Here is a 27,307-nt window from a genome sequence, read left to right as displayed (position 1 = left end):
GGTGAGATACGGTCTAAACAGTTAGAGTGCTTTTATTAATGAAGTCACAGATCCATAGGGTGATGGAGCAGAGCACTGAACTTAAGAGTCAGGAAAAACTGAATTGCACTCCAGACTATTCTCGCTTTTACAATGTTGGCATCCCCTGTGGAGGGATACTTGAACACTGATTGGTTTCAGCTTCTTCCTGCAATATTGAGATGCACTGTTGTTGTTGTTGTTCAGTTGTGACTAAGTCTTTGTGACCCCATTTGGGGTTTTCTTGGCAAAGATAGTGGAATGGTCTGCCATTTCCTTCTCTGGTTCAATTTACAGAAGGGGGAACTGAGGCATGCAGGGTTAACAGAGCTAGTAAGAATCTAAGGTCAGAAGGGTAAGACACAACTGAAAATGACTCAACAACATAGTGGAGATAGCATGAGTGAAAAGGGCAACATAATATGGTGGTGTTACTTCCCTAAAGGGGAGGATCAATGCACAACAGCAATATTATTTAAGCAGATCAGCTTCCCTGTAGGAAAGCATTGCTATTTTGTAATATCTCAATCCTTCTGAAGATAATTACAATAATTAAATGATCAGTGTGGTTTACTTGCTAAAAATAATTTCTAGGCTTATATTATAATTTTGATCATTTTAAGGTTAGTCCTGGTAAACAGTAGGTATGAGAGAGTGATATAAATAATCTTTTCTTCCATCCTCATGAGTATGCTTTCACCCACTGTAGGTGTTTTCACTCTGATGGTTACTTTACATGGGGCTAATTTCAATCTTTGTCACTGGGTTTCAGTGGGATTTGTGGGGGAGTGTAACAGGCAAAAATAATTCTACGTGCTAAAATGTTGGGAAGAGAAATCAAGATTTCTCAGAGTACGAGCTAGGAGTGTTCATAGCAAGTTCTCAGATGCCTTGAAGGAAATGTCAGCTTTTGTGCTAAGAGGTCCCAAGAGAGCCAGCAAGAGGGTGTTTCAATGCACTTTATCTTCATTTAAGTGAAGAAGCTGAATTTAGAAATTTTCATTGCAACAGGGGTGAACGTCTACTCAGGTTGCTGAATGAATTTTCCAAGATCGACTACATTAGAGGCTTCCAAAACTTCAAAGAAACTAGGATGATTTGGCATGGTTGTTTTCAGAGATGGATCTACATTCTATCACTGATAATCTGAACTCTAAAAAATTGATACATCACATCTTCAAGAAAAAAATAACATAAAACCATATGATTATATCAATAGATACAGAAAAGAGCTTTGGTAAAATATAACATCCATACTTCCTGTATTTTTAATAGGAAAGAGTTTGTATTTTTAAAAACTAGAGGAATAGAAGGATTTTTCCTAAACATGATAAAAAGTATTTATGTGAAACCAGTGTATGTAGTGGAAAAACATTTTTCCCCACTACAAAACAGGGTAATACCATACACTCTACAATACTATTTGATTTTTTTTAAAGAAATGCTAACTAGTGCAACAAGATAAGAAAAACAAATATAAGGAATAGCATAGTCACAGAAGAGGTTATAACATCTGCATATGGAGAAATGAAGGTATATTCAACAAAAACTAATAAGGCAATAAATGGTATAAGCATTACTGATTACTGTTTTACAGGACAGTAAAGCTAGAAGGGAAGTCAAAGGTCATCAAGTCAACCCCCCATTTTATAGATAAAGAAACTGAGGCACAGGTAGGTCATGTGACATGTTCAGAGTTACACAGGTATCTGCTGCAGGACTTGAATCTAGATCTTCCTCATTCCAGGTCCAATATCCTATTCACAATGTCATACTATCTCTCTGACAGAAGAAATCGATTCTATTTTTAAGTCTTCAATCAGAGACTGGACAATCATTTGTCAGATTTGTCATAGTGTGGGCTTGTTTTGTGTGTGGCTTGGATTAGCTGGCTTCTGAAGTCCCTTCCAACTCTCAAACTCTGATTCTGTAAAACCCATAAAAATCATCATTATTTCTATATAGTTCTCAAAAAAACCCCAGAAGAAACAGAAAAAGAACTATGAAATTCCAATTAAGGAAAATTATTTTGATTGAATATGATAATTTAACAGAAATAAATGGAGAATTAAATAATTAGAGTGATACTATACACACATATAGGTTAGGTCAATATTATAAAGATGGCAATACTACTTAAATTAATTTACAGATTTAATGGGATGTCAATCATAGTACCAACAGAATACTACATATAATTAGACAATGATTTTCAAAATGTATACATAGTAACAAAATCAAGTGAAATTAGTAAAATAAAAAAAGGGCAGGAGGGAAGATTACTGGTATTGCCAGATCTCAATCACAGAAATGCCTGCTACGTGCATGGCATTGTTTTAGGTGTTGTAGATACAGATACAAAGAATGAAGCAATCCCTTCTCACATGGAGCATACATTTGAATGGGGAAGGTTAGCATAAGCATATATGGTATAAATATAAAGAAAATAATAAGTTGTACTAGATAAATAAAGGACATTAGAACAGTGAGATACCAAAGGTAATAAAGGACAGGTATCAAACTGACTGCAGGACAATATTCTCTGAATGCCCTGAACCAGATTAAAATAGAGTTTGGAAATATTTAACAAAATTAATAAAAATACAAAAAACATAATGATAATGTGTGGTTTTCTAATTCAATATATTCCATAGGATCCTTAGCAGCCCTGTTTCTATCTAAGTTTGACACCAATGATCCATGAGAACCAAAGGTACAAAATAGACTGGTATTTGATATCTCCAAGATCACTAAATGCTGGGGAAGGGAACCATTCATTAGACAGTTAAAAACAGTTTGGAAAATTGTATATAAGTTTGTTAAGAAATAGAATATCATATATAATATATGTATATATGTATCTCAAATCATATAGTACGAGAAATGATTAGTTCATACTGCAATAAATTCAAAGACAATAAATGACCTAAATATAAGAAATGCAATAACATGTAGGAAAAATGGAACCCATCACAATTGTGGGCTAAGGAAAAATACTTATCTGTCCAAAAAATAGAGGGAAATATATGAGAAAATAGTTGGATTTGGTTATATGAAAATAAAGAGTTTTGTATAGCAAAGAGCAATTAGCCATTTGGAATAAAAAAGGGGGAAAAGCAGCCTGGGGAAAAATCTTTTCCACAAATATTTCTGATAAAAGTGACATTCAGAATCTATGCTGTGTTCTCTAGGACAGTAATATTGTTTTTTAAAGAGATAAGTTGATATGATCTAGAAGTTCTTAATACTCATCTAAAAACTATTTAAAGTCTATAATGGTCAAAATAAGTATTACTACAACTCTGAAATATTACTTACTAGGAATTAAATTAGGAAAGATAGTTAGAAGGATAAAACCCCATGCTGACAGGTTTGTGGAGAAATAAGCAGGCTATTCTATTGCTGATGGAGCTGTGAATTGATACAATCTCTTTTCCCAAAACAATTTAGGACTATTCAGTAAGAGCTACAAAGCTGTTCTTATCTTTTGGTCTCATGATTCCCCTACTAGGGCTATATCCTAAGAATGATTTTGACAAAGGGGGAAATGCTATCTGTATAAAAGTATTCTTTGTGATTTTGCTCACAATAGCAAAAAACTTGGAAATTTCCCTTGTGTCCAAAAATCAAGGAATAACAATAAATTGTGGTACATGAATATAGTGGAATAGGATTTTCTAGTAAGAAATAACAAATATGAAGGACACTAGTAACTATGAGGACATATAGGAAATGATGTGGGGCAAAGGAAGAACAATGTTTGGTATCTGCTGACCACATATAAAAATTTAAAAAGCAATGAAATCAACCTTGAACTTCTGAGAGCCATGATGACTAAGTAAAATGGCTCTCATCCCTCCCTTCCTCACCCAGAGAATACTGCCCTGGGAAAAAACCCTAGAATAGAGGAGCCAGAAGTGGGGTGTCAGAACTCTTATAGCTCGGGAGGCTGGGGAGACAGCCCCTCTTGTGGTGGCAGAAGGAGACTAGCGCAGGAAGGGAGACGTCCCAGCAGGCCCCACCTCAGCAGACCAGGGGGAGTTTCTGAGCCCCAGGGGGTGGAGCCAGCAAGCGCGAACACCAGGACCCCAGACGTGCCTTCGATCAGCCAGGGGAACTGGCAGATACCAGCGCAGACCGACGGCTGATACCAGTCGTGCTATATAGCACAGCCCTAGGGGAAGAAGAGACTTCCAGCAGCCAGACCACCCCTCCCCCACACCTCATGCTGTGACCCTGGGGAAACTCAGAAAGACTTCACTGGACCTGGATCCTTGGTACACACAACCAGCTCCAGCTCAGCACCAGGTGAGCGGCAGCATCATATAGCCTCCAGCTGACAAAACCAGAGGCCACAGCACACAAAGCCAATAACCAGACCCCCAGTTCCCAGCACAAGAAGCTTGGAACAGAACCCTATGTGCCCCAGAAGCAGAGATCCACTTAAAAAGCCAGGAAAAAAGCAACCAGTATGAAGAAGCAAGCTGGACAAGTAAAAAAGACCACTGAATCATATTATGGGGCAGAGAAGATCAAATTAAGAATTCAGAAGAGGACAGCATTGATACTATACCTGCATTTGAAACCTTAAAAGGGAATACGAACTGGTCTCAAGCCCAAAAAGCATTCCTGGATGAGCTCAAGGAGGATTTTAAGAAGCAATGAAATCTGAAAAAGCACCCAGAAGAAAAAGAGTTTCTGACTTCTCTTTTTATTTCCTTTCTCACTAATGTCTCCTGTGCTACCAACTGTTTGGTCCTCCTGGCCAAGGTCATTCATGACAACTTCAGCATTGTGGAAGGGCTTATGCAATGGATAGAATGTAGTGTGATGAAAATTGGGCCTCTTTGTTTTTCTATTTCCTAGCTGGGCTTAGATTTCTCAGTTGCACAGTACAGCCCATCTTGCTGTAATAAGCTACAAATAAGCTACATAGATTCTATGTCTTCATTTATGTTAAGATATACATCTACACCTATGTGTCTCACTGGCAGCTCAAACTCAAACTGTTCAATACTGAGCTGATCACCTTCCCTACTAAACCTATCCCTCTACCTAACTTTCCAGTTTGTGTTGGTAGCACCATCATTCTCCTAGTCAACTAAAGTCAGAAGCTTAGAATCTCTTCTTCCCATCTCTGGGCCTCTAGCTCACCAACCCTGAACCAGGAGACACTACAAGTTTTCCTCCTCTCTCCCAGGACCAGGCTTCTGCCACAAGGGTCCTGTCCTTCTCCCACTTCACTGTTCTCTCTCCCCCCACCCCCAGGCCTCCAGCCTTCCTTCTACTCAGATCTCAATGGTCATGATTGAACTCTACCTGCAGACCGCTCCACCTTATTTCAACTGAACTTATCCAACACCAGAGTCTCTAATTAGGGCTTGGATAACTAAGATGTCTTCTGTTCCTCATGAGAAGCATCATTTCTTCTTCCATGTCATCTACCCTTAATGTGTATTCACCAATCATCAAAAGCACTTCTGTTGTCTGATTTGTATAGGCAGCCAAACTTTTAAAAAATCCATGTGGCTAAAATGGGCAGATATCCTCAATCTGAAATCCAAATAATACTCTTAGAGAAAGGAATGATGATTTGGGAGGCAATGTACCTTATAATTATGAACCTGGTGACAGACAGTATGTCAGTGCTGGGACAGGGTGCAGCCTAGCCAGATTTACAGGTGTTCTTCACCAGGTAGGTCACAGGGTGATGATGAATTTTTTAATCACAATAAGTCCTGTACACCATCCATTAAGTTGTATAAGATTTCTGACTTACATTTGTGGAAAGAGTCCCCATACTAACAAAATCATATACCCTTTAATTACATGTAAGTACTATACAATTGTCATGGTAGAGTTCATTATACTTTTCATATACTTATGCAATTTATATGAATTATAGATGGCAGTTACACAAAATAAAACTAAGCATATAAACTATTGTTTAGTTTGTATACATCTGAAAGAGAGAGGGAGAGGAGAGAGAGGGGAAAAGACAAAAAAGGGAGAAAGGAGGGAGAGGGAAGAGTGAAGAAAGAGACAGAGAGACAGAGATGATTTTATTAGTGTGGGGAAATTGTCAATGTGAAAAAAACCCTCTACCAATGCTATTTATGATCTTCTAATTCTTAGGGTTTATAAACCTAACTTGCCTATCCAGTCATAAGTATTTGTCAGAGGCATGACTTGAACCCAGGCTTTTTGGACTCTAAATCTAGACCTGTCTCTACTATGCCAGGCTAGCTCTCAGGATCAATTTTTTGGGCCATACCTGTGATTTTACCCTCCTCATGAGGATAGTCTCTATTGATATAGATCAGTATCTGCTTTGCAATTTATAGGTTTAAAAGGTGCCTTGGACTCTAAGTTTAAGTGGCTTGCCCGGTGACACACAGTCAGTACATGTCAGAGATGGGACTTTAATTCCAGTCTTCTTAATTTGGAGGCCAGCTCTCTATCCTGAACACCACCCCATAAGAGGTAATTTGATAATACTTGCTGGAGTGACTAAATCAGACCACAAGATGTGACCTATGGGCCTCGAGCCTGCAAAAATCTAAACTCTTGCTTGGTCCCAGAGATGACAGATTTTTAAAATTCAGTTCATTAGAAGACTCATTTTACTTCTCTATCTCTGCAATTCTTCTGGCCTTCGGGTTTCAGTGGGCAGAACATAGAGAATTATTCTATTCATTGCCAGCAATGTATCTACTCTAGAGTGGTATCTCTTGAAGCCTCTCTAGGGAAAATCTGGCTATTATTACTTTGTGCATAATCTCAGGAGGCAGCTACCTCTGGGAATGCTATAGCCAGTAAACAGGGAATAGAGGATAACAACATATTGTCACAAACATTACAAAATAATATTTTTCAAGGCATGTACTCTGATGGTAAAAGGGACTCTTACCCCAAAGCTATCTCAAATAGCACCTCGTGTAAGTAAGCAGGATTTATGTGATTTAAAAAAATGGGCCCTGAACCACATCAACCTGTTTCAGACATACACTCTAAGCAGGGTCAGTTGGGGTCACTCCTGAGACTGGAGACAGCTACTTGTGATTCAGATGGTAGAAGGGTCTTGACCAGGGTGAGATGTGAATCAGGCCTTGACTGGGCTGAGTAATTACACAGCCTGGCTCCTTCTCTAGAAAGTGACACATGGTAAGACATAAAGTCCAACTGGCTTTCTGCCCCTCCTATACCCTCTCTTAGAAAGGTGGTTTGTCTTCTCTGATCTCTGGCCTAAGAGTTCCAGGGCAGAGATAAACTCTACTCCAAATTCCCAGCACTGTCTTCAGTACGCAAGGGTTCATGCTCTCTGGGAAGTCCTACCTGGTCCCTATCCCCCCAAAATGGTGCCTAGACACAGGAGGAAATCTTTTTGATCATTAGAGTAGCAACTTCGTTCACCCTCAAAAACCGCAACCTATGCTTTTCTTTCATCTGACTTGGGCTTATTGAAGGCAATGGTGATGTGGGATGCCTTGCCACCCAGCCATCCATCGGAGCTTCCTTGTACTGAATAGGCTGGGATAGAAAGGGATAAGAAAATAAATCAGAAATTCTGAGGACTAGTAGAGGTGTGTGTGTGTGTATGTGTCAGGAAGGCTCTTTGTAAGTTCCAATGCAGCCTCAGACACTTAATAGCTGTGTGATCCTGGGCAAGTCATTTAACCCTGTTTACCTCAGTTCATCTATATGGTGAGCTGGAGGAAATGGCAATCTGCTGTAGGATCTTTGCCAAGAAAACCCCAAATGGGATCATGATACAACTGAACAATATATGTAATATGTACATATATAAAACATACATATAAAATATATATACACATACACATATGTGTATGTATGTGTGTGTTTATATACATATATATGGGGTCCTATTTTGGAGAGATTCTGGTAGCTCTATTCTCTTATTAGCTGGTTCTAAAATGTGTAAAATTTATGATGGAGGAAGATAAATGATTTGTGGTTTAAAAAATACATCATTTCTTTTGATAAGAAAGTGTCATGTAGCGTGAAGAGCACTATCCTTGTAGTTAGGTGAAACCTGGGTTCTAATCCTGTCTCTGACATTACTGTGTGACTGTGAGCAAATTCCTTTAACTTCTCTGTTTCTTCATCTACAAAATTAGGGAGAACTCAGTGATTTCTAAGACGTCTTCCAACTGTAAATCTATTATCCCAAGATAATCCCACCTATTAGGGATGCCATGAAGAGGGTTGTTTTATTAGACAGGAGGACTCACTAGATACTATTGCAGGCCCCTTCTTAACCTAAGAATCTATGATTTCTCAATTTACTATGTCTTCTGTGAAGCCCTTCCTGATTGCACAGGTGAAAATGACCTCACCCTCCTTAAATGTTTCCTACACATTACCAAGATTTCTCTTTTGCAGTTTGTGTATTTCTTCTCCTTTTCCCACTAATTAGGCTAAAAGCCCCTTGGGAGTAGGGCCTATATCATGACTATGCTTGTATCCTCAGCACCAAGCAAAGGGCCAAGTATACAGTAAGTGTGTGTTGCTGTTTTCTGAATTCTTGAATTATAGAGCTTGCTTCTGTTAAACACACACTTTGCCTGGCTTTTCCCGTGGACTTACTCTCCTATATTAGTAGCCTGCTGCAGTGGCTGTGATCACAATTCATGCCCATTCCGTAAGTGGAGATTTTCCTTCCAATTCAGGGTTGCTTGTTACTTCAATTACCAAAAGCCCAGGTGGACCCTTGATATTGGTGGAGACAGCTGATGTGGATAATGCCCAGGGGTGGTTTCTGCAGCTGCAAGCTTGATCATAATTAGAGGAAGCCAACTGGGGAACAGGCTTGGGGAGGAGCAACCATTCCATATGCATATAAACTGCCTGCTTAGGCTGAGTTAGCAGCCCATGACTCTGGTCCAAAGAGGTGGGAATGAGGCCTTTATTCAGACTACAATCAAAGTCATTAGCCAGGCCTGACTTTTTAACCCTTCATTTGTATTTGTAGAGAACATCCCAGTCAGGGCTCTGTTGGCTTGATTAGGTAAAAAACCCAGTATCTGATACGTAGCTAAAAACATAAGTTACTTTTCCCTTTAATCAACTCCTTCACTTACAACAACATCTGCTTAAGAGACCACTGGTGTTCAGGGACCAACCTCTAACTGCTTGAACTTTACAAAGAACAATTTCATTTCCCTGAGGAGATACGCATTTTGAACCTGTATGATGAGCCCATCTGCTTAAGGTAACTATGGGAGACCTAGCAAGTGCAGTAAGGTGATGAAATTAACTTCAGAATGGGATGGTGGTTAAGAATATATTGTTTACTGATGGTAAAGGACTTACTGGTCATGTGTCCGTGTTTGGATGTTTGCAATTGCTTGAGAGGCAGCATATGACAGTATCAGGGAACCTTGGAGTTGGAGGTCCTAGCAAAGATCCAAGACAACTCCAAAGGACTCATGATGGAAAATGCTGTCCACGTCCAGAGAAAGAACTGTGGAATCTGAATGCAGATTGAAGCATATTATTTGCTTTCTTTTTTGTTTCTTCTTTCTCATGGTTTCTCCCATGGGAGAATCGGAAGTCCTGGGTTCAAATTCTTACCTCTGAAGCTTACTATTTTACCCTGGCAAAGTCAGATGGTCTTCCTGGGCTTCTGTTTCCATTTATAAAATAAGGTAATTATACTAGATGAGGTCTCTTCTAGCTTTAAACCTATGATCCTATGGACAACCTTGTGATGTAGGCAGGGCAAATGTTATCTCTATCTTACATGTGAGGAAACTAAGGTTCAAAAAAATCTAATTATCTTGAGCAATATTGCAAGGTAGGAAAAGTATCAGGGTTGGGACTAGATGAGTCTGTTTTCTATTTTAAGGTCAACTCTGAAGTAGATATGGCAGAACCTTGACTTGAACCCAAATTACTAGTTACCTCAACTAATTTTTTTTTCTTGTATTTAATTTGTAGGAAGAGTGAGATCATTGATTATAAGAAAGGGAGCTTAAAAGAAACAGACGGCGAGGCAGTCCAGTTCTGCATGTGGGGACTGCTATATGCAGGTGCTTCATAAGTGCATGACTGACAGATATCAGCTTTCATATCAGAAACCTGTTACGGACAATGGCAAAAAAGAAAACGAACAAGAAAGTGGAAGAACTGCAAGATATGGAAGAAGACTATGGGCCAGAAAAAATCCTTGACCAGCGACTGATGAAGGGCCAAGTGCAGTATCTTGTAAAGTGGAAAGGCTACTTGGAGAAAGAGACTTCTTGGGAACCAGGAGAGAACCTAGCGTGCCCTGACCTCATTGAGGAGTTCTTACAATCCCAGAAAACAGCCCATGAGATGGCTGAACCCAAGGAAGGCATAGGCAAAGCTAGCTTGCGTAACAGAGACACGAAAGGGGAGAGCAAACTAAAAAGCAAAAATGAGAAGTCCAAAAAGCCAGAGGATTTGGTCCAAGATTTGGAGGCAGAAGAGATTATTGATGCTAAAAAAACCAGCAAAGGGATGAAATTTCTGGTGAAATGGAAAAACTGTGATAAAGCTGACCTTGTTCCTGCCAAGGAGGCCAATATCAAGTGGCCCCAGCTGGTCATTGCCTTCTACGAGAAGAGGCTGACTTGGAAACAGGAAGTGGACTAGAGTGGTAACCAGAACTAATTCTATCTTTGGCCAGCCTCTATGTTGCTGTGGGTCAACGGATTTGAAATAGGTGAGGGGTGAAGAGGCTGTGTTTGTCTTAAGGCCACAGAGGTGGCGTGAGATGTCCTTAGACAAAGAGCTGGTGTTTTGCTTGTGTCTTGTGTCATCCCAAGTACATTAAACATTTCTGGGCTGGGTAAGTTTTGCCTGCCCATGCCAAGTGAGGGAGAAAGTGATATAGGCAGGGGTTTTTTACATTTTGCTGAAGAGCAAAACTTGAAGAGTTATATGTGCGCTAGACCAAAAAGAGACTACAACTTCTCAAAGACTCTCCAAGGCCACCTACATTGTTGTTAACTTTTTGTTTTTATCCCATAGCATTGTGCCAATTTTGGCTCTTACCAATGTATCATTTAGAGGTGTTGGGAAAGGGAAAAGTGAATGGATAGGGTCATTTTTTGTTGTTGTTAAAATGGGAATGGGGGAGGTAAAAGGATCAGAATTCAAAGTGCAGAAGCTTAACTTTTTAAATAAAATGTCACTGGCAACAATATAAATGAGCACTACAAAATAAGCTGGAGGCTTTTGTAGTAATTAGCCAACCCCCAACAACAGTTCTTCAGGTGACCCACCACCTGGCCTTAAGTCAAAAGGGTCTAGGGGCCAAGTAGGAACCCTTCCTTTCCCCTCCACCTTTCCTACCCCCTACCAGAGGGCAGGCTCTCAGCTGGAGGCAGTGGTTGGCCTTCCCTCCGTCACAAGCAGCAAGTCTCATAGGAGACACAGGCCAAGAAGAGGGTCTGGAGGGTGTTGCGGTGGGGCACCGCGTTAGTGCTGAGCTCTAGGCAAGAGGCCTCTTGGGGGAAGCTACAATCCCAGCCATCCACCTCAACCTGTTCCTTTTCACGTGTCATCTGGGTGAGTTTTGTGAGGGAAGGCAGGGAAGGAAGATCACTGGTTTGAAGGAAGTGGAGCACCAAGAAAATCAGTGCATGATTACTCAGAAGGGGTCCATTCCCTGTCAGTCCTCCCCCCTGAGCCAAACAGCACAGGATTTAGACCAGAGATCATACCAGCCCATCCAGGTCACAGCAGAGATTCAGAAACTGTCAATTATATAAAGCCAACCTGTTACTGAAGCAGACATCACCATGAAGACCAGAGGGCCATGGCAGAACTGGACCACTGGGTGGCAAGCTGAGGACACAGTGTGGATGCTGTGTACCCCAGGGGGCTCAGTCTCTGAGGACAGATCCTACAAGGTCCAGCATCACCAGCCCCTCTCCTTCCTCCCCCTTCAGGACTCCAACAGGTTCTCAGGCCTTCCCCAAGTCCCTTTCTCCCACCTCTCCTTGGGCGGGTAAAACAAAGGGCAAGGGCTGTGGGAATGCTAGGCCCAAGTCAGGGGTTGAAGGTACTAGGGAGGAGGTGAAGGTTTCTGAGTCTTGGGGAGTAGCTGGCCTCCATAAGTTTACAGGGGAAGCTAGAACGGAGGCCAAGGCTTGCGGATCCAGTGGATGAGTAAGGGCAGAGTCCACAGCTGGGGGGCGGAGGGGTGCTGCTGCGGCCCCTCCAGATCCAATAAGAGGTCACGATCACACCCATGAACATCAGGGCCATTTGCGGAGGAGCCGCAGGGGGTTGAGGCCACAACAAGGGAAGGTCTCTTCCAGGCCCCTCCATCGACGTCGTTGCATGCCCTCGGAAAGCCCCTGCAGTTCCACCGGCGCCTCAGCATCTGGAGCCGCCCCCAGGGTCAGGGTGGTCACTTGTCATCAGCCGGGCCCCTTTGGCAGACTTGGGAGCCGGAGTCTGGAATTCACAGTCAGCGAGGGCGGGGCGGGGGCAAGGCGGCGCCCTGGGTGCCGGAGTCTCCCATTTCAACAACAGCAAACACACCGTGGTCCTCGTCTGTTCTAACGCCGGCCCCAGGCCCAAAGCCCGGGAAGTGCCACGCCACGCCACGCCCGCCGCGGTACGGAAGCCCGGCACTCAGCTCGAAGGGCTTCAAGGTCGCGGCGCTTCTACCCCCGAGATAGGCGTCTGAGCCGGGCCCACTATCCCTGTTCCGTGGTGGCAGCAGCAGCGGCAGCGTCCGCAGCCCCGCGCGACAAAACCTCCACATTCATCTCTGCCACACCTAGACGTGGCCAACGCTCCAGAACCCCACGGCACCCGACTTCCGCCACTACCGGAAATGGCTCGCCCTCAGATAGAGAAATCCTAAAACACTTCCGTCACTTTCGAGGACCTCCGGAAACGTCAGGAGTCGGCCCCTGACTCCGGCTGCAGGCCCCATACTTCCTTGTCTAATCTGTTCGCGGTAATGCGATTGGCCAGCTCTGGGGGGTGCCTGTCGTTGATTGGCCCTGAGCTAATATGAATATTCATGAGCATCGGCTGAGAGGCCAGGCCTACTGCTTGGGAGCGTCAAGCTGGTAGGACTCTTGTGCTCTGCCTCTTCGGTGGCAGAAGTCACCAGTGAGGGCCCCCCGCCCCTCCACGGCGAAGGGGTGGATTGGGGTACGGGTGGTGGAAACGGAGCCTCGTGGGAGCCAAGATGCTAATTCCCAAAACCAAGAGAGAATCCGATAACCTCCCATCTCTTCAAACGCTTGTTTTAACGCTCAGCTTGTCTATCCAGCCTGTGATGTGGATGTGGAAGATGCGGGAAGGATGTGGGCTCCCATATTCTTAGGGAAGATAATTTTTGAAGCCACCTTTTTTGTTTTTGTTTTTTTTTTTTAATTCTGAAACTACTGTTGTTGGGGTTCTAACAGCACAAATTTAATCTGATCGACACAGGGCTGAAAGCTTTAGGAAACTTGTGGAAAAGAGCAAACGTTTAGGCAGTGGTTCACTTGAAGAAGAAAAAAAGTCTTGCAAAACTATTTCTTTAAAAAAAAAATCGTTAGAATTTTCTTCTACCTCAGATATTTGGTGTCTTGAATTATAAGACTCACTGGTTCTCCTGATCTGTATTGAGACTATACAAGAACGCAGTACAAAAGCAAACATTTTTCAAAGCATATTTTTTAGACTTCTATGAAAGATCTGATTAAATGTAAAATAGAACTTTTAAAAAAGTTTATACAGGATATCCTGAGGGTTAATTTAATATACATCAAGTTCTATTTCCTAAACACAATCTTAAATTTTAACAACTTTGGAATGATCACCTTGAAACTCATAAGATCCTTCTTAATCATGGCAGAAAGTTAAGATTTTCTAACCCGGTCCACCTTCCCTGTGTCCCTCCCCTTTTAAGGCAGGGAAGTGAAAGAGCAGAGTTTAGAAATAACTTTTACCATGAGGTGCAATAAGAGTCTTTTGCTTAGAGCCAGGAGAACATTGTACACAGTAACAGTAACATTGTTCAATGACAAACTTTATGATAGACTTATCTCTTAGCAATGCAAGGATCTAAGACACTCCAAAAGACTCATGATGGAAAATGCTATCCACATCCGGAGAAAGAACTATGGAATCTGAATGCAGATTGAAGTATATAATGTGCTCCCTTTTTTTTTGTTTCTTCTTTCTTATGGTTCTTCCCCTTGGTTCTAATTCTTCTTTACAACATGGCTAAAATGAAAATATGTTTAATATGAATGTGTATGCAGAGCCTATAGCAGACTGCACACCAGAGGGAGTCAGGGAGGGGGAGGGGAAGAAAATTTAGAACTCCTAATCTTATGAACGTGAATGTTGAAAACTAAAAATAAATAATTAATTAATAATTTTTAATTTAATTTAAACTTAGTTCCCAGCTAACCAAACTTTGATTAACTAGGCTTCCTTCCTTATCCCCTAAATTCTGGTTAATTGAGATTTCACTGGAACCCCTGATGAGGTTTTTCCCTTGTCCATGTGTCAGTCATGTTCATACAACCTGGAATATAATAAAAGAGAAATAAAAAATGTCCTGTTATGAGGCCCCTTCCTAGTGTGCTAAGAATAAAGAAATTTTTTTCAGAAAGGCAAGCTAGCAAACAATTTAAACTACAATGAAACTCAAGTGGAAGTCAACCTAAAATTTAAGGCAAGCCCTATAAAATGGAAGGAAGATGGAAAATTATGGTATAGAGGAGAGAGCACTTGGTGTGAAGTTGTAGGCACTGGGTTCAAGACCTAACTACCATTTGTATAAACTTGGGCAAGTCACTTCAACTCTCTGGCCTCAATTTTCTTATTTGTAAAAGGAAGGATTTGGACTAGATGGTCTCTAAGGAACTTCTAGTTCTAACTATAATAATGAAAGGAAAAGTAGCTTCCAGGGGTTAAATGAAGTTTTTCTCTACTGGAAGATCACTGTGTAAATTGAAGCAAGAGTTGGTCGAATTTTTAAAGGAGGAATTAAAAAATGTGAGGGCTTATGAAAGGAGTTCTTAACTTTTTTTGTGTTCTGGACCCTGTTGACAGTCTGGTGAAGACTATCGGCCCCTTTTCAGAATACTTTTATTTTAAATAATGGAAGTAAATGCTAAATTTCTTTTAGACTTTAGTGAGAATAAGGATGTAATTTTTCCATATCCAAGTTCATGGACTCCTTGCAATCTAGCCATGTACCTCTTTGGGGTCCAAAGACCCCATGTTAAGAGCCCCTGGACTAGGTGAAGAAGGTTGGCTTAAAGTTTCCTATAGTGACAAAATCTTGTTAAAGGTTGCATGGGGAGAGTGGAATGATTTCACATTGGATATTGGTAATGAAAGGACAGAGTAAAATCACTGTAGCTCCTGCAAAGGTTAGGCTGTTAGATAATTCAGATTTAGAATGAGGGGGGAAAAACCTTATAGGAAATGGAAAATTAAACACAGATACTCCACCCCCCTTCTTTCCTCTCCCCTTTCCTCTTTCCCTCTCCAATTTGGGAGTTGATTAAATAAACAGATTTCACTGTACAGTAGCTACACTATATTCTAAAAAGACAAATGACCTGTTTTATGTGCTAATTCCCCAGGGTTGATCCCTAAGCATAAAATACAATCTTAATTATGTTTCCATTATTATCTGCTGAATAAAGACCTTTTTTGCCTGTGCTTGACTATGAAAACTGAGTGGTACTGCATATTTAAACTTCAGTCACGTTTAATTTGTTTTAGGGACTACATAGTTCACATAATGAATACATATAATTTACATAAAGAAAAGAAAAGGCAGTGTGGTGGAGAGGTTGGAGACCTGGCCTAGGAGTCAAGAAGAGCTGGTTTCAAGTCCTACCTCTGACATAAACTAGTTGTGTGACTGTGGGTAATCCCCTTAACTTCTCTTAAAGGCACTTCTATAAAGCTATGTTATAGACTAGTTGCTCATCTGCATTAATGGAGGGAGTTTGCACACTGGAAGTTTACTACATTGATGAAATTAGTGGCCTGACATTTTCTCTCCCTTTCCCCTCATCCCAGGCACCCCAATAAATAAAAATAGAATGTATATACATAAAACAGGTATGTTTCTACTTGCTGGTAATGCTTTACCCATCTCCCTTCTCTAACACTAGCCTTTAATATTTAATAATTCATCTGTTTTTCTCTTTTGATCTTGATGTTGTACATTTTATGGATCACATCATAATCCTTACTCTTTAAGTCTTACACTGACCTCTAGCCAAAGTAATATGATTCTCACTTGAAATTTCAATGAGTTTTTAAAAGGCCTTATGTAAGAAAAGCAATACTTGACTTTTTTCTTCTGATGAGTACTCAGAGGTAATCCATATGCAACTTAGGGGTACCAATAAGCAATCCATAGGGCTGCTTAAAACTCTGCCACCAAGTCATTATTTATTTATTTATTTGCTATTTTAGTTTTCAGCATTGATTTTCACAAGATTTCGAATTGCAAATTTTCTCCCCATTTCTACCTTCCCTCCCACTCCAAGATGGCATATATTCTGATTGCCCCATCCCCCAGTCAGCCCTCCCTTCTGTCACCCCACTCCCCCCCCCATCCCCTTTTCCCTTACTTTCTTGTAGGGCAAGATAGATTTCTATGCCCCATTGGCTGTATATCTTATTTCCTAGTTACATGCAAAAACTTTTTTTTAACATCTGCTTTTACAACTTTGAGTTCCAAATTGTCTCCCCTCTTCCCTCCCTACCCACCCTCCCTAAGAAGGCAAGCAATTCAACATAGGCCACATGTGTATCATTATGTAAAACCCTTCCACAATACTTATGTTGTGAAAGACTAACTATATTTTGCTCCTTCCTATCCTATCCCCCTTTGTTCAATTTTCTCCCTTGACCCTGTCCCTTTTCAAAAGTGTTTGCTTTTGATTACCTCCTCCCCCTATCTGCTCTGCCTTCTATCATCTCCCCTTTTTTTATCTCCTTCTTTCCTCCTTCTTTCCTGTGGGGTAAGATACCCAATTGACTGTGTATGCTATTCCCTCCTCAGGTCAAATCTCATGAGAGCAAGATTCATTCATGTCCCCTCACCTGCCACCTCTTCCCTTCCAACAGAACTGCTTTTTCTTGCCACTTTTATGCAAGATAGTTTACCCCATTCTATCTCTCCCTTTCTCTCTCTCTCAATATATTCCTCTCTCATCCCTTAATTTGATTTTTTTTTAGATATCATCCCTTCATATTCAACTCACCCTGTGCCCTCTGTCTACATACACACACACACACACACACACACACACACACACACACAAATATATATATATATATAATATATATTATATATAATATATATATATTATATATAATATATATATATTATATATAATATATATATATATATTCCCCTCAAGTACTGTAATACTGAGGTCTCATGAATTATACACATCATCTTTCCATGTAGGAATGTAAACACAACAGTTCAACTTTAGTAAGCCCCTTATGATTTCTCTTTCCTGTTTAACTTTTCATGCTTCTCTTGATTCTTGTGTTTGAAAGTAAAATTTTCTATTCAGCTCTGGTCTTTTCACTGACAAAGCTTGAAAGTCCTCTATTTTACTGAAAATCCATATTTTGCCTTGGAGCATGATACTCAGTTTTGCTGGGTAGATGATTCTTGGTTTTAATCCTAGCTCCATTGACCTCCAGAATATCATATTCCAAGCCCTTCAATCCCTTAATGTAGAAGCTGCTAGATCCTGTGCTATCCCGACTGTGTTTCCACAATACTCAAATTGTTTCTTTCTGGCTGCTTGCAGTATTTTCTCCTTGATCTGGGAGCTCTGGAATTTGGCAACAATATTCCTAGGAGTTTTCTTTTTGGGATATTTTTCAGGAGGTGATTGGTGGATTCTTTCCATTTCTATTTTACCCTCTGGCTCTAGAATATCAGGGCAATTCTCCTTGATAATTTCTTGAAAGATGATATCTAGGCTCTTTTATTGATCATGGCTTTCAGGTAGTCCAATAATTTTTAACTTATCTCTCCTGGATCTATTTTCTAGGTCAGTGGTTTTTCTAATGAGATATTTCACATTATCTTCCATTTTTTCATTCCTTTAGTTCTATTTTATAATACCTTGATTTCTCATAAAGTCACTAGCTTCCACTTGCTCCAATCTCATTTTTGAGGTAGTATTTTCTTCAGTGGTCTTTTGGACCTCCTTTTCCATTTGGCTAATCCTGCCTTTCAAGGCATTCTTCTCCTCATTGGCTTTTTGGAGCTCTTTTGCCATTTGACTTAGTCTATTTTTTAAGGTGTTATTTTCTTCAGTATTTTTGGGGTCTCCTTTAGCAAGTCATTGACTTGTTTTTCATGGTTTTCTTGAATCCTTCTCATTTCTCTTCCCAATTTTTCCTCTACTTCTCTAACTTGCTTTTCCAACTCCTTTTTGAGCTCTTCCATGGCCTAAGACCAGTTCATGTTTTTCTTGGAGGCTTTTGATGTAGGCTCTTTGACTTTGTTGACTTCTTTAGGCTGTATGTTTTGGTCTTCTTTATCACCAGAGAAGGATTCCAAAGTCTGAGTCTGAATCTGAGTGCATTTTCGCTGCCTGGCCATGTTCCCATGGGTATGACTGCTTGTGGAGTATAGAGTACTTTGTCCCAAGCTTGAGGGGCTACGCTGTTGTTTTCAGAGCTATTTCTAAACAGCAAGCTCTGCCTCACCACCGCTACTGCTCCCCCAAGAACTGCCAACCCAGAACACCACTCAGATCTGAGCAGGTACTGCACTCCCTCTAGGATCCACCACTTATTTCCTCCCACCAGGTAGGCCTGGGGCTGGAAGCAACTGCAGCTGTAGTTCTGTAGCTGTGCTACCTCTGCTGCCCCCAGGGCAGAGGCTGAACTGCAAACTCCTTTTTGCCTGCAGTTTTTTCCCACTAACCTTCTCTGTTGTCTTTGGTGTTTGTGGGTTGAGAAGTCTGGTAACTGCCACAGCTCACTGATTCAGGGTGCCTGGCTCCCGGTCTGGTTGGTCCGGGCGTAGCCCATGCTGGGCTCTGCTCTGCTCCGCTCCCAGCTCCATGCAATAGACCTTACCCAGCGACCATCCAGGCTGTCCTGGGCTGGAGCCCTGCTTCCCTCTGCTATTCTGTGTGTTCTGCAGTTCTAGAATTTGTTCAGAGCCATTTTTTTATCAGTGTTTAGAGGGTCCTGGGGGAATGCCCTAGGCAAGTCCCTGCTTTCCAGCTGCCATCTTGGCTCTGTCCCCTGCCACCAAGTCTTATAGATAAGTTAGTTTCATTGCCAAGGTGACAAGGAGAAAGACTGTTGTGAGATTTTTCTGAAGACCAATTTCAGCTTTTTATAAACTGGAGAGGCCAGTGATTGTTTAACTCACTAGTGCACACCAAAGTCCTCAGGCAGAAAAAATTTTGTTGTCAACGGAAAAAGGCTAGTCCAAAAGTGGCACCACATTTGCTCCTATCTATAGGCAATTGTCTTATTGTGAAAGACACAACCTTAGGCTGAATCTGCAAAGCAAGTGTTCATTCATTCAATTAAAATGTGACCAAATGACAAGAGAGCAAGGTCAAGGAAAACCTTATCACTGAATCATTCTTTTCATAGTTGATAACTCAATACCCCTTTTACTAAAGAATAGTCTTCCATTAGCATGTCCCAGCTCTTTATTCTGAAACCTCATTAAAGACCTGGAATTCACACATTGGAATTACCCTCCTGCCCCTGCAGCTTCTCCCTTGGATTGGTTGTCTCCTTCCAGAACTTCCATTTAAGAAGGAAGCCCCAGGGCAGCCATGTCTTATTCCTCTCCAGGATGCACTCAGGTTATCCTCTACCAGCTCCCATGTCAGGTGCCTTTATCTCTTCCTCCTACCCCCACTTTTCAGCTTTCTTTTATGTGTTTTCTTTTTCCATTAGAATGCACACTCCTTGAAGGCAGGGGCTGTCTTTCTTTCTGCTTGTATTTGTATTCCCAGCACAAAGCTCAATGCTTGGCACATAGTAAGCACTTAATAAATGCTAGTTGACTGACTGACTGAATAATGCCAAATAGAAATGGGTGAGAAAATCCTCTGGAAGAGGATTCCAAAGAAAATTTAAAATTTTCAATCTCAAATTCAAAATTCTGATGACAATTGATTTCAACAATTCAACAAACAATTAAACACATACTAAGCCCCAGGTGCACCAAGCCATAGGGTGAGAAAGCTGACTTCAGAGCCAAGATAAACTGGGTTCGAATTCTACCTTTAATACATATTGACTGTATGATGTGGGCAAGTCATGTGACCTCTCAGGGCCCCAAGTAACTCTCCAAGATCATGCTTTTTAACTTGGTTTCTGTGAACTTAAAACATTTTGATAACTATATTTCAATATAATTTTGGTATAAATAATGGTTTCTTTTATAATCCTATGTATTTTATTTTATGCATTTAAAAACTTTGTTCTGTTCCCCATGGTCAAAGGATATGAACAGGTAGTTTTCAGAGGAAGAAATCAAAGCCATCTATAGTCATATGAAGAAGTGCTCTAAATCACTTTTTGATTACAGAAATGCAAATTAAAACAACTCTGAGGTATCACTTCATACCTATCAGATAGGCTAATATGACAAAAACGGAAAATGATAACTGTTAGAGAAGATGTGGGACAATGAATGGGAACATTAATGCACTGTTGGTGGAGTTGTGAACTGATCCAACCATTCTGGAGCAATTTGGAACTATGCCCAAAGGGTAACCAAACTGTGCATACTCTTTGATCCAGCAATGCCACTACTAGGTCTGTATTGCAAAGAGATCATAAAAAAGGGAAAAGGACCTCCATGTTCAAAAATATTTGTAGCAGCCCTTTTGTGGTGGCAAAATATTAGAAACTGAGGGGATGCCCATCAGTTGGGGAATGACTTGAACAAGTTGTGGTATATAAATGTAACAGAATACTATTGTGTAGTAAGAAATGATGAACAGGCAGATTTCAGAAAAACCTGGAAAGATACGAATGAACTGAAGCAAGATGAAATGAGCAGAACCAAGAAAACATTGTACGCAGTATCAGCAACATTGTGTGATGATCAGTTATAAATCACTTAGCTCTTCTCAGCAACATAAAGATCCAAGACAAGTAGAAAGGACCCATGATAGAAAATGCTATCTACATCCAGTCAAAGAACTGATGGACACCGAATGCAGATTAAGGCATACTTTTTCACTTAGTTTATTCATATTTTTTCCTCTTGATATGTTTTTTCTTTCACAACTGTGACTAATACGGTACTATGTTTTATATATTGCTCGTATGTAACCTATACCAAATTGCCTACCATTTTCAGAAGAGTGGAGAGGAAAAAAGGAGGGAGAAAAATCTGAAACTCAAAATCTTGTAAAAATGAATGCTAAAAACTGTCTTGACATACAATTGGGAAAAAATACAATACTATTAAAAAACAAAAACATTCTGAAAGGGGTCTCTAGGCTTCCGCAGACTGCCAGTGGGGGCCACACACAAAAATGATAAATCTTGGACCAAGGCTATAGGTTGCAATGCAGCTTCTAATAGACATTAATAGAGAGCAGTTCCTCACTGAAGAGTCCTCATCTCTATCGACGAAATCACAGGTTTGGACAAAAACAAAAGTGCAAAGGTACTGAAGATACAAAAACAAAACATATGAAATAGTCTTTGTCTTCAAGGACCTAATATGCAACAAAGGGTGTGTGTGTGTGTGTGTGTGTGTGTGTATGTGTGTGGGCACATGCTGGTGGTGGTGGTGGTGGAAATGGACTCCAGAGAACCCCAATTGATGGGGTTCTTGTGCTTGCACCCTAATTCTAGCATCACATTTCCCCTTAGCCTCTTCCTGGGTGCCTGTGCCTGTGGCAGAATTCCAATTTCCGAATACATCTAGTTCTCAAACATATGCTTTCCCAGGCAGCCTCTCTAGCTAAAGGGCAGTGAGCCCCAAAATTATCTCTGCTTCTTCCTCAGTAAGCAGCTATGCCCAATTATAGATTGATTGAGGATGCTGATAACTGACTATACACTGAGTCTAACATGTATCCTAGACCTAGTCCAATGTATACTCCCTTACATTAATCTTGACTAACAAGGCACTTCATGGAACCTAGCCAGTATCTCCAGCTAGCCCTGAACTCCTGGTGACTTAGTGACGTTCCACAGGCAAAACCACTCCCCCGGGTAGCCCCCCTTTGGGCTATTTCCCAGTGAACTCTGAGTAAGATACCTGCGCAATAGATACAAAAAGTGCATGTTCCTTTAAGAACTGACCAACCCCCCCCCCATCACGCCCTGACCACTCCCTAATCCCACCCCAACACACCTGATTGACAGGTTTCATCCCTAAATCTTGTACTTAAACTTTTCCTGTAGCCCTGTATGGTTGCAGGTTCCCTAAGAACTCTTGCCCGCTTTATTTACTTAAAGCGTAATAAATCTTTGCCTCCTTGACTTAAAGAATGCTTGGGTCCGCGAATTAATTCCAGGTGGCCTTGCCTTGGGAATTTTGTTTGGGATTTCTGCATCCCTGGGTTCATTTCTCCCTCTACACAATCACCAAAAACTCAAGAGGAAAATGCTCACCACAAATTAACCAGGAAGGGGTGTTCCAGACACTGCATGATCTGAAGCTCCTTGAAGACATTTCTTACTTCGTTGCGCTCGACACACTTCTGTTTGTTCATGTACTTCATGGCATACATCTTCTTGGTATCATTCTTCTGCACAATGCAGACCTGACAGAGCAAATCCAAATGAGGAATTGATTAAGAGAAACAATATCATGTTGGAGGTAGAGAAAAGAAATGTAGTGCTGGCAGGGTTTCCTTGCCCAGCTTATGACTGAAAAATTGCATTTTTTAAGACTTCCAAACAGATCTAAAGAAAAAAATTTTCAGATCTCCTGAACAGTGTTAATTCAGCATTTATATTTTCTCAAACTGCTTCCCATTTATTTAACCAGACATTTTGGTGATTTTTTGAAGCAATCTTTGAAACTTTATACTGACATTAAAACCTAAACTTGATTGCCCAAAATCCCTACTTAATGAAATGAGGTCTAACAGTCAGTGTGACCTATATTGTAAATTTCTGTATTCTTCACAACCCAAATGTCACTTCTCCATGAATTTTTCCCTGATCTCCTGGATAGTAATAACCTTTTCCCTTCTTGGAAAAAATGCTCTGTTTTGTCTCTTTTTAATGCATTTAGGGATAGTGATAAAGATTGGACCTGTGATTTCATTGATATAGGGAACTCCCAGAGGAGGGAATGACCTTTATCAATGTAGGTCAACACCTTCTCTGCAATTTATAGTTGGAGAGTTGTCTAGACCATTAAGAGGTTAAGTGACTTGCCCAATGTTATGTAGTCAATGTGTGTCAGACATGGGACTTGAGCTCAAGCCTTCCTGGCTTTAAGACTGGCTCTCTACACACTAAGCTCTAGTTGCCTCTTTTAAACCTACTTGACCTTATTACAGTGTATTATAGTTATCTCTGAATCATCTTCCCTACTAGACTCTAATCTCTACTAGGACAGGAACTATGTCCTACTTGAACTTTGTACCTCTTCCAGGACCCAACACAGTGTTCATTCAGCCCACAGCAAATGCTTAATTAAAGTTTGTTGACTTTTTATTGATATTGAACAAAGTCAGAAAGCCTGATAGGGCTTTTAAGCAGAGAAGAAAAATTTGGTGAAGCCAGACAATGCATGTAAATGCCTCTGGCCCACTTCGAGAGGTTGCTTTAATGCAGATTTTCCCCTTGAGTCATTTTCCTACACTATATATAATAAGGTTATCAGGTCTTTAATGCGTTCCAAAAGAGTTCAAAGTGAATGCCTTTAAAAAAAATGGCAGATGTGAAAAGGTGGTAAAGGAATTGGAAGAGAGGAGGAGGAGATAGAGAGAGGAATTAATTATTTCATTTTCAATATTAGTGCCCAGGGTACGTTATGGCACAAAATGCATTCTAGAATAACTCAAATGAAAGACTGGAAAAAATACCCGCTAAGTTCCATAATCCCTAATCAGCAACCAGACTTCTCTTGACTTTTTGTCTTCACCTAGATGTTCACTGAGGACTTCATTTCTAATATTCCCTACTGGATAGTATTTCATTTTTGCAAGGATTGTATGTAGAAATATGTATACAAAATAAGAAAAAAAATGTGTGTGCATATCACTGTAATTAGATTTAGGATTAAACACGCGCACACACACACACACACACACACAAGACTTCTGCTAAAGGACCGAAGAATTTTGTCTGAATGCATTTCCCCCTGAACCATAAAAGTCCTGAAAGTGAAAGAGGTGCACAGGGAGCTTTTCTGTCAAAATCAGAGGCAGGGAGGAAGTGGTGGAGAGGGGATGATTTTCTGCAGGATCTGGACTCTTTAAGGAATCAGCTGGTCTGGTCTTAGTGAAGTGCTACATGGGATTCTGAGGAGTATCTCTTTAATGCTATGCAGGTGAGTGAGGTTTGTAGCCCTAGACGATGGGAACTAAGGGAAGCCCTTGATGGTGGCAGGAACTTTTTTTTGAATAGTTATGGCTTAGATAGGCTTGGGGTAAGAGTTTTATGATGAGTCTCTTCTAAGAGAGGAAGGGCACCCAGAGGGTAGAGTAGATTGGGAGGGAGGGGGCACTGGGACTGCTCTGAATGGGTGTCTTCTATATTTTACTTGAGGCATGTTGTTTGAAGGAAATTAGACATTCTGTAAGGCTGATGTGAAGAGGTAGTCTGGCAATCCAGACATGGTAGTCTGGTGTGCAGCGACCCTCTAGTGGGCCATTAGTCTCTAGAATGTTTTCCCTTATGATCTCATCAGATAAATAGTCTGGATATCTTTGCTGCTTTGGTTTGCTAGTAAAGGGTCAATTTGGTCTTGATCCTTACCTTTCCAAAACTGCCTTTCCCAATGGCACGCAAAATTTCAAAGTGATCAAAGTTGACTGTAAAGGAAACAAAAATGACAACACGGTAAGTGTTTATTGACTAACCACTTGAGTTTTTTGTGTTATTACATAGAGATTTTTAGGAAAACATGAATAGACTTGCATGAAATAACGAAAACCAAAATGAGCAGAACCAAGAGAACGTTGTATACAATAATAGCAATGTTGTTTTAAGAACAAATTTGAGCTACTAAGTAATTTTGACTATTATAAATACCCGAATTAACTATGAAGGAAGATGCTACCTGTATCCAGAAAAAGAACTGATAAATAAAAGCATGTATAGAATGATTTTGCACATATATGTATATATATATATATATATATATATATTTCTATGTTGGAGGGGGAAGAAAAAAAATGAAAAAAGAAATTTGCACAATAACTTTATTGTATATTTAAAAGGAATAGCAAGTTATACATAATAGATTTGCAATTTCATGTGCAATCATCTTTTTAAAAATTCTACTGTTGTGGAAATGCTTGTTTTATTTCATAAACTAAAAAATAAAATAAATACGAATTTTTAAAAAGATAAAACTAAACAAAGGTTTTTGGACTCTGTTTTCTCTTCATGTGAGGTGTGCTGAGAAGACAGATGCAAAATAGGTTTCATCAATGCTTCTGATAATGCCAAACAACATTTTAGTCAGTCAGTCAACATTTATTAAGCACCTACTAATGGGGGAAACAACAGGCATGGGTGACTTCTCTTTTATAAACAGGAGCTCGAGAATCTTCTGCTGTGTCTGTACTTGCTCTTTACAGAGTTGTTTACTATTGTAGCTTGAATGAATTTGTCTCTTCCTAAGTAAGGGGTCTATCATCCTTAAGGAAACAGCACAAAAATGGATGCCCAGTGTGTAAATATTTTTATTTATCTGAAGGTATGTGCATAGTACATGTGACTGGAAGAAAAGGTATGCTCTTATTTAGTAAAAGTAAGGATAGATGAACTCAGTGCTGCTGTGAAATCCACAAAATATTTGAAGACCTGGAGGAAGACCCCTAGTCTATTGAGTAGATCTTCAGTGGAGGATTTACAGAAAGACATGGACAAGAAGCATATAGGATGAGGAGTTACAGAGGGTCAGTGATCTGCACAGAAGGAGGTGACATTCTCAGCTCTTTTTCATTCAACTGTTGTCTCTATTCAGGCAACTCCTAAATCTATACTATCTAGTCCTGACCTCCCTCTTGAGGTCCAGTCGCACATGGCCTTCTGAACAGTCTATTCAATTCAATAAGCATTAATTAAGCTCCTACTACATACCAAGTATTGTGCTAGGCACTGGAATACAAAGACAAAAATGAAAGTCTCTACCCTCATGGAACTTATATATTGTTGAGGGAAACAGCATGGATTAATTGAGGGAAACAACATTGATACATACCAATAAATACATACAAATGAAAAATAAATATTATCTATCTATAATATACAAAATAATTTCTGAGTTCATAAAAAAGATACACCTCCCACCAACTGGGTTTCAGGAAAAGCTCCATGTATAAGATGATGCTTGAGTTGAGGCTTGAAGGAAGTCAGGGATTGATTCTATGAGGCAGGAGTGAGGAGAGAGTGCATTTCAGGCTTGGAGGCAGCCAGAGCAAAGGCATGGAGGTGGGAGATGGAATATTGTGTATAGGAAACAGCAGGCAAGGCAGCCCAGAAGAACTAATGGGCAGCTCAAACTCAATGTGTCCAAAATGGAATTCACTATCTTCTTTCTTGTGCTTAAAAGGCACTCTTTCAAACTTCCCTAGAACTGTTAAGAGCAGTACAATTCTTCCAGCCACTTATTTTCAAAATCTTGGCATTATTCTCAACTTTTACCTTTCCCTTACCCTTGCAATCATTCAGTTGTCAAGTCTTGTCATTTCTGCCTCCACAACATCTATTTGCATCCATCTTCTTTTCTCTACTCTTGTCCTCCATTTGGACTATTTAAAGATCCTACTAATTGGACTCTCAGATTTTAGTTTCTTCCCCTCCCTTCCCTTCATTCTTCACACAGCTGCCAAAATGGTCTTCGTAAAGTACAGGTCTGACCAGATCACTCCCTAAGAATTTTCAGTGACTCCCAATTGATGCTAGGATAAAATACAAATTACTTGGGCACATAAAGCCCTCGACAATTGTCCTCCATCCTGCCTTTCCAGATTTGTTTTGTATTACTCTTTCATGTACTCTACATTCAAGCTAAACCAGCCCACTTGTCCTCTTGACTCAATATCCCTTCTCCTACCTCTATTCTTTGGCCTGGGTTGTTCCCCATGACAGGAGTATG

The 27,307-nt window shown here is 40.5% G+C and overlaps 1 protein-coding gene across 1 annotated transcript in view; it reads right to left on the bottom strand.

Moving 5' to 3' along the window:
- Positions 1–27,307, bottom strand: part of STK32A (serine/threonine kinase 32A) — a 171,061-nt gene that overhangs the window by 91,700 nt on the left and 52,054 nt on the right. Inside the window, exons 3-4 of the mRNA XM_036752772.1 lie at positions 24,958–25,013; positions 22,636–22,787 (exon numbers count right to left, since the gene is read on the bottom strand). Coding sequence (XP_036608667.1) covers positions 22,636–22,787; positions 24,958–25,013 — 208 coding nt within the window. The remainder of the gene's footprint in view (positions 1–22,635; positions 22,788–24,957; positions 25,014–27,307) is intronic.

Source organism: Trichosurus vulpecula, chromosome 3 (assembly GCF_011100635.1).
Source record: "Trichosurus vulpecula isolate mTriVul1 chromosome 3, mTriVul1.pri, whole genome shotgun sequence".
In the NCBI taxonomy this organism is placed as follows: Eukaryota; Metazoa; Chordata; class Mammalia; order Diprotodontia; family Phalangeridae; genus Trichosurus; species Trichosurus vulpecula.
The sequence above is the reverse complement of the archived record's forward strand: the minus strand, read 5'-3'. Positions and strand labels throughout refer to the sequence as shown.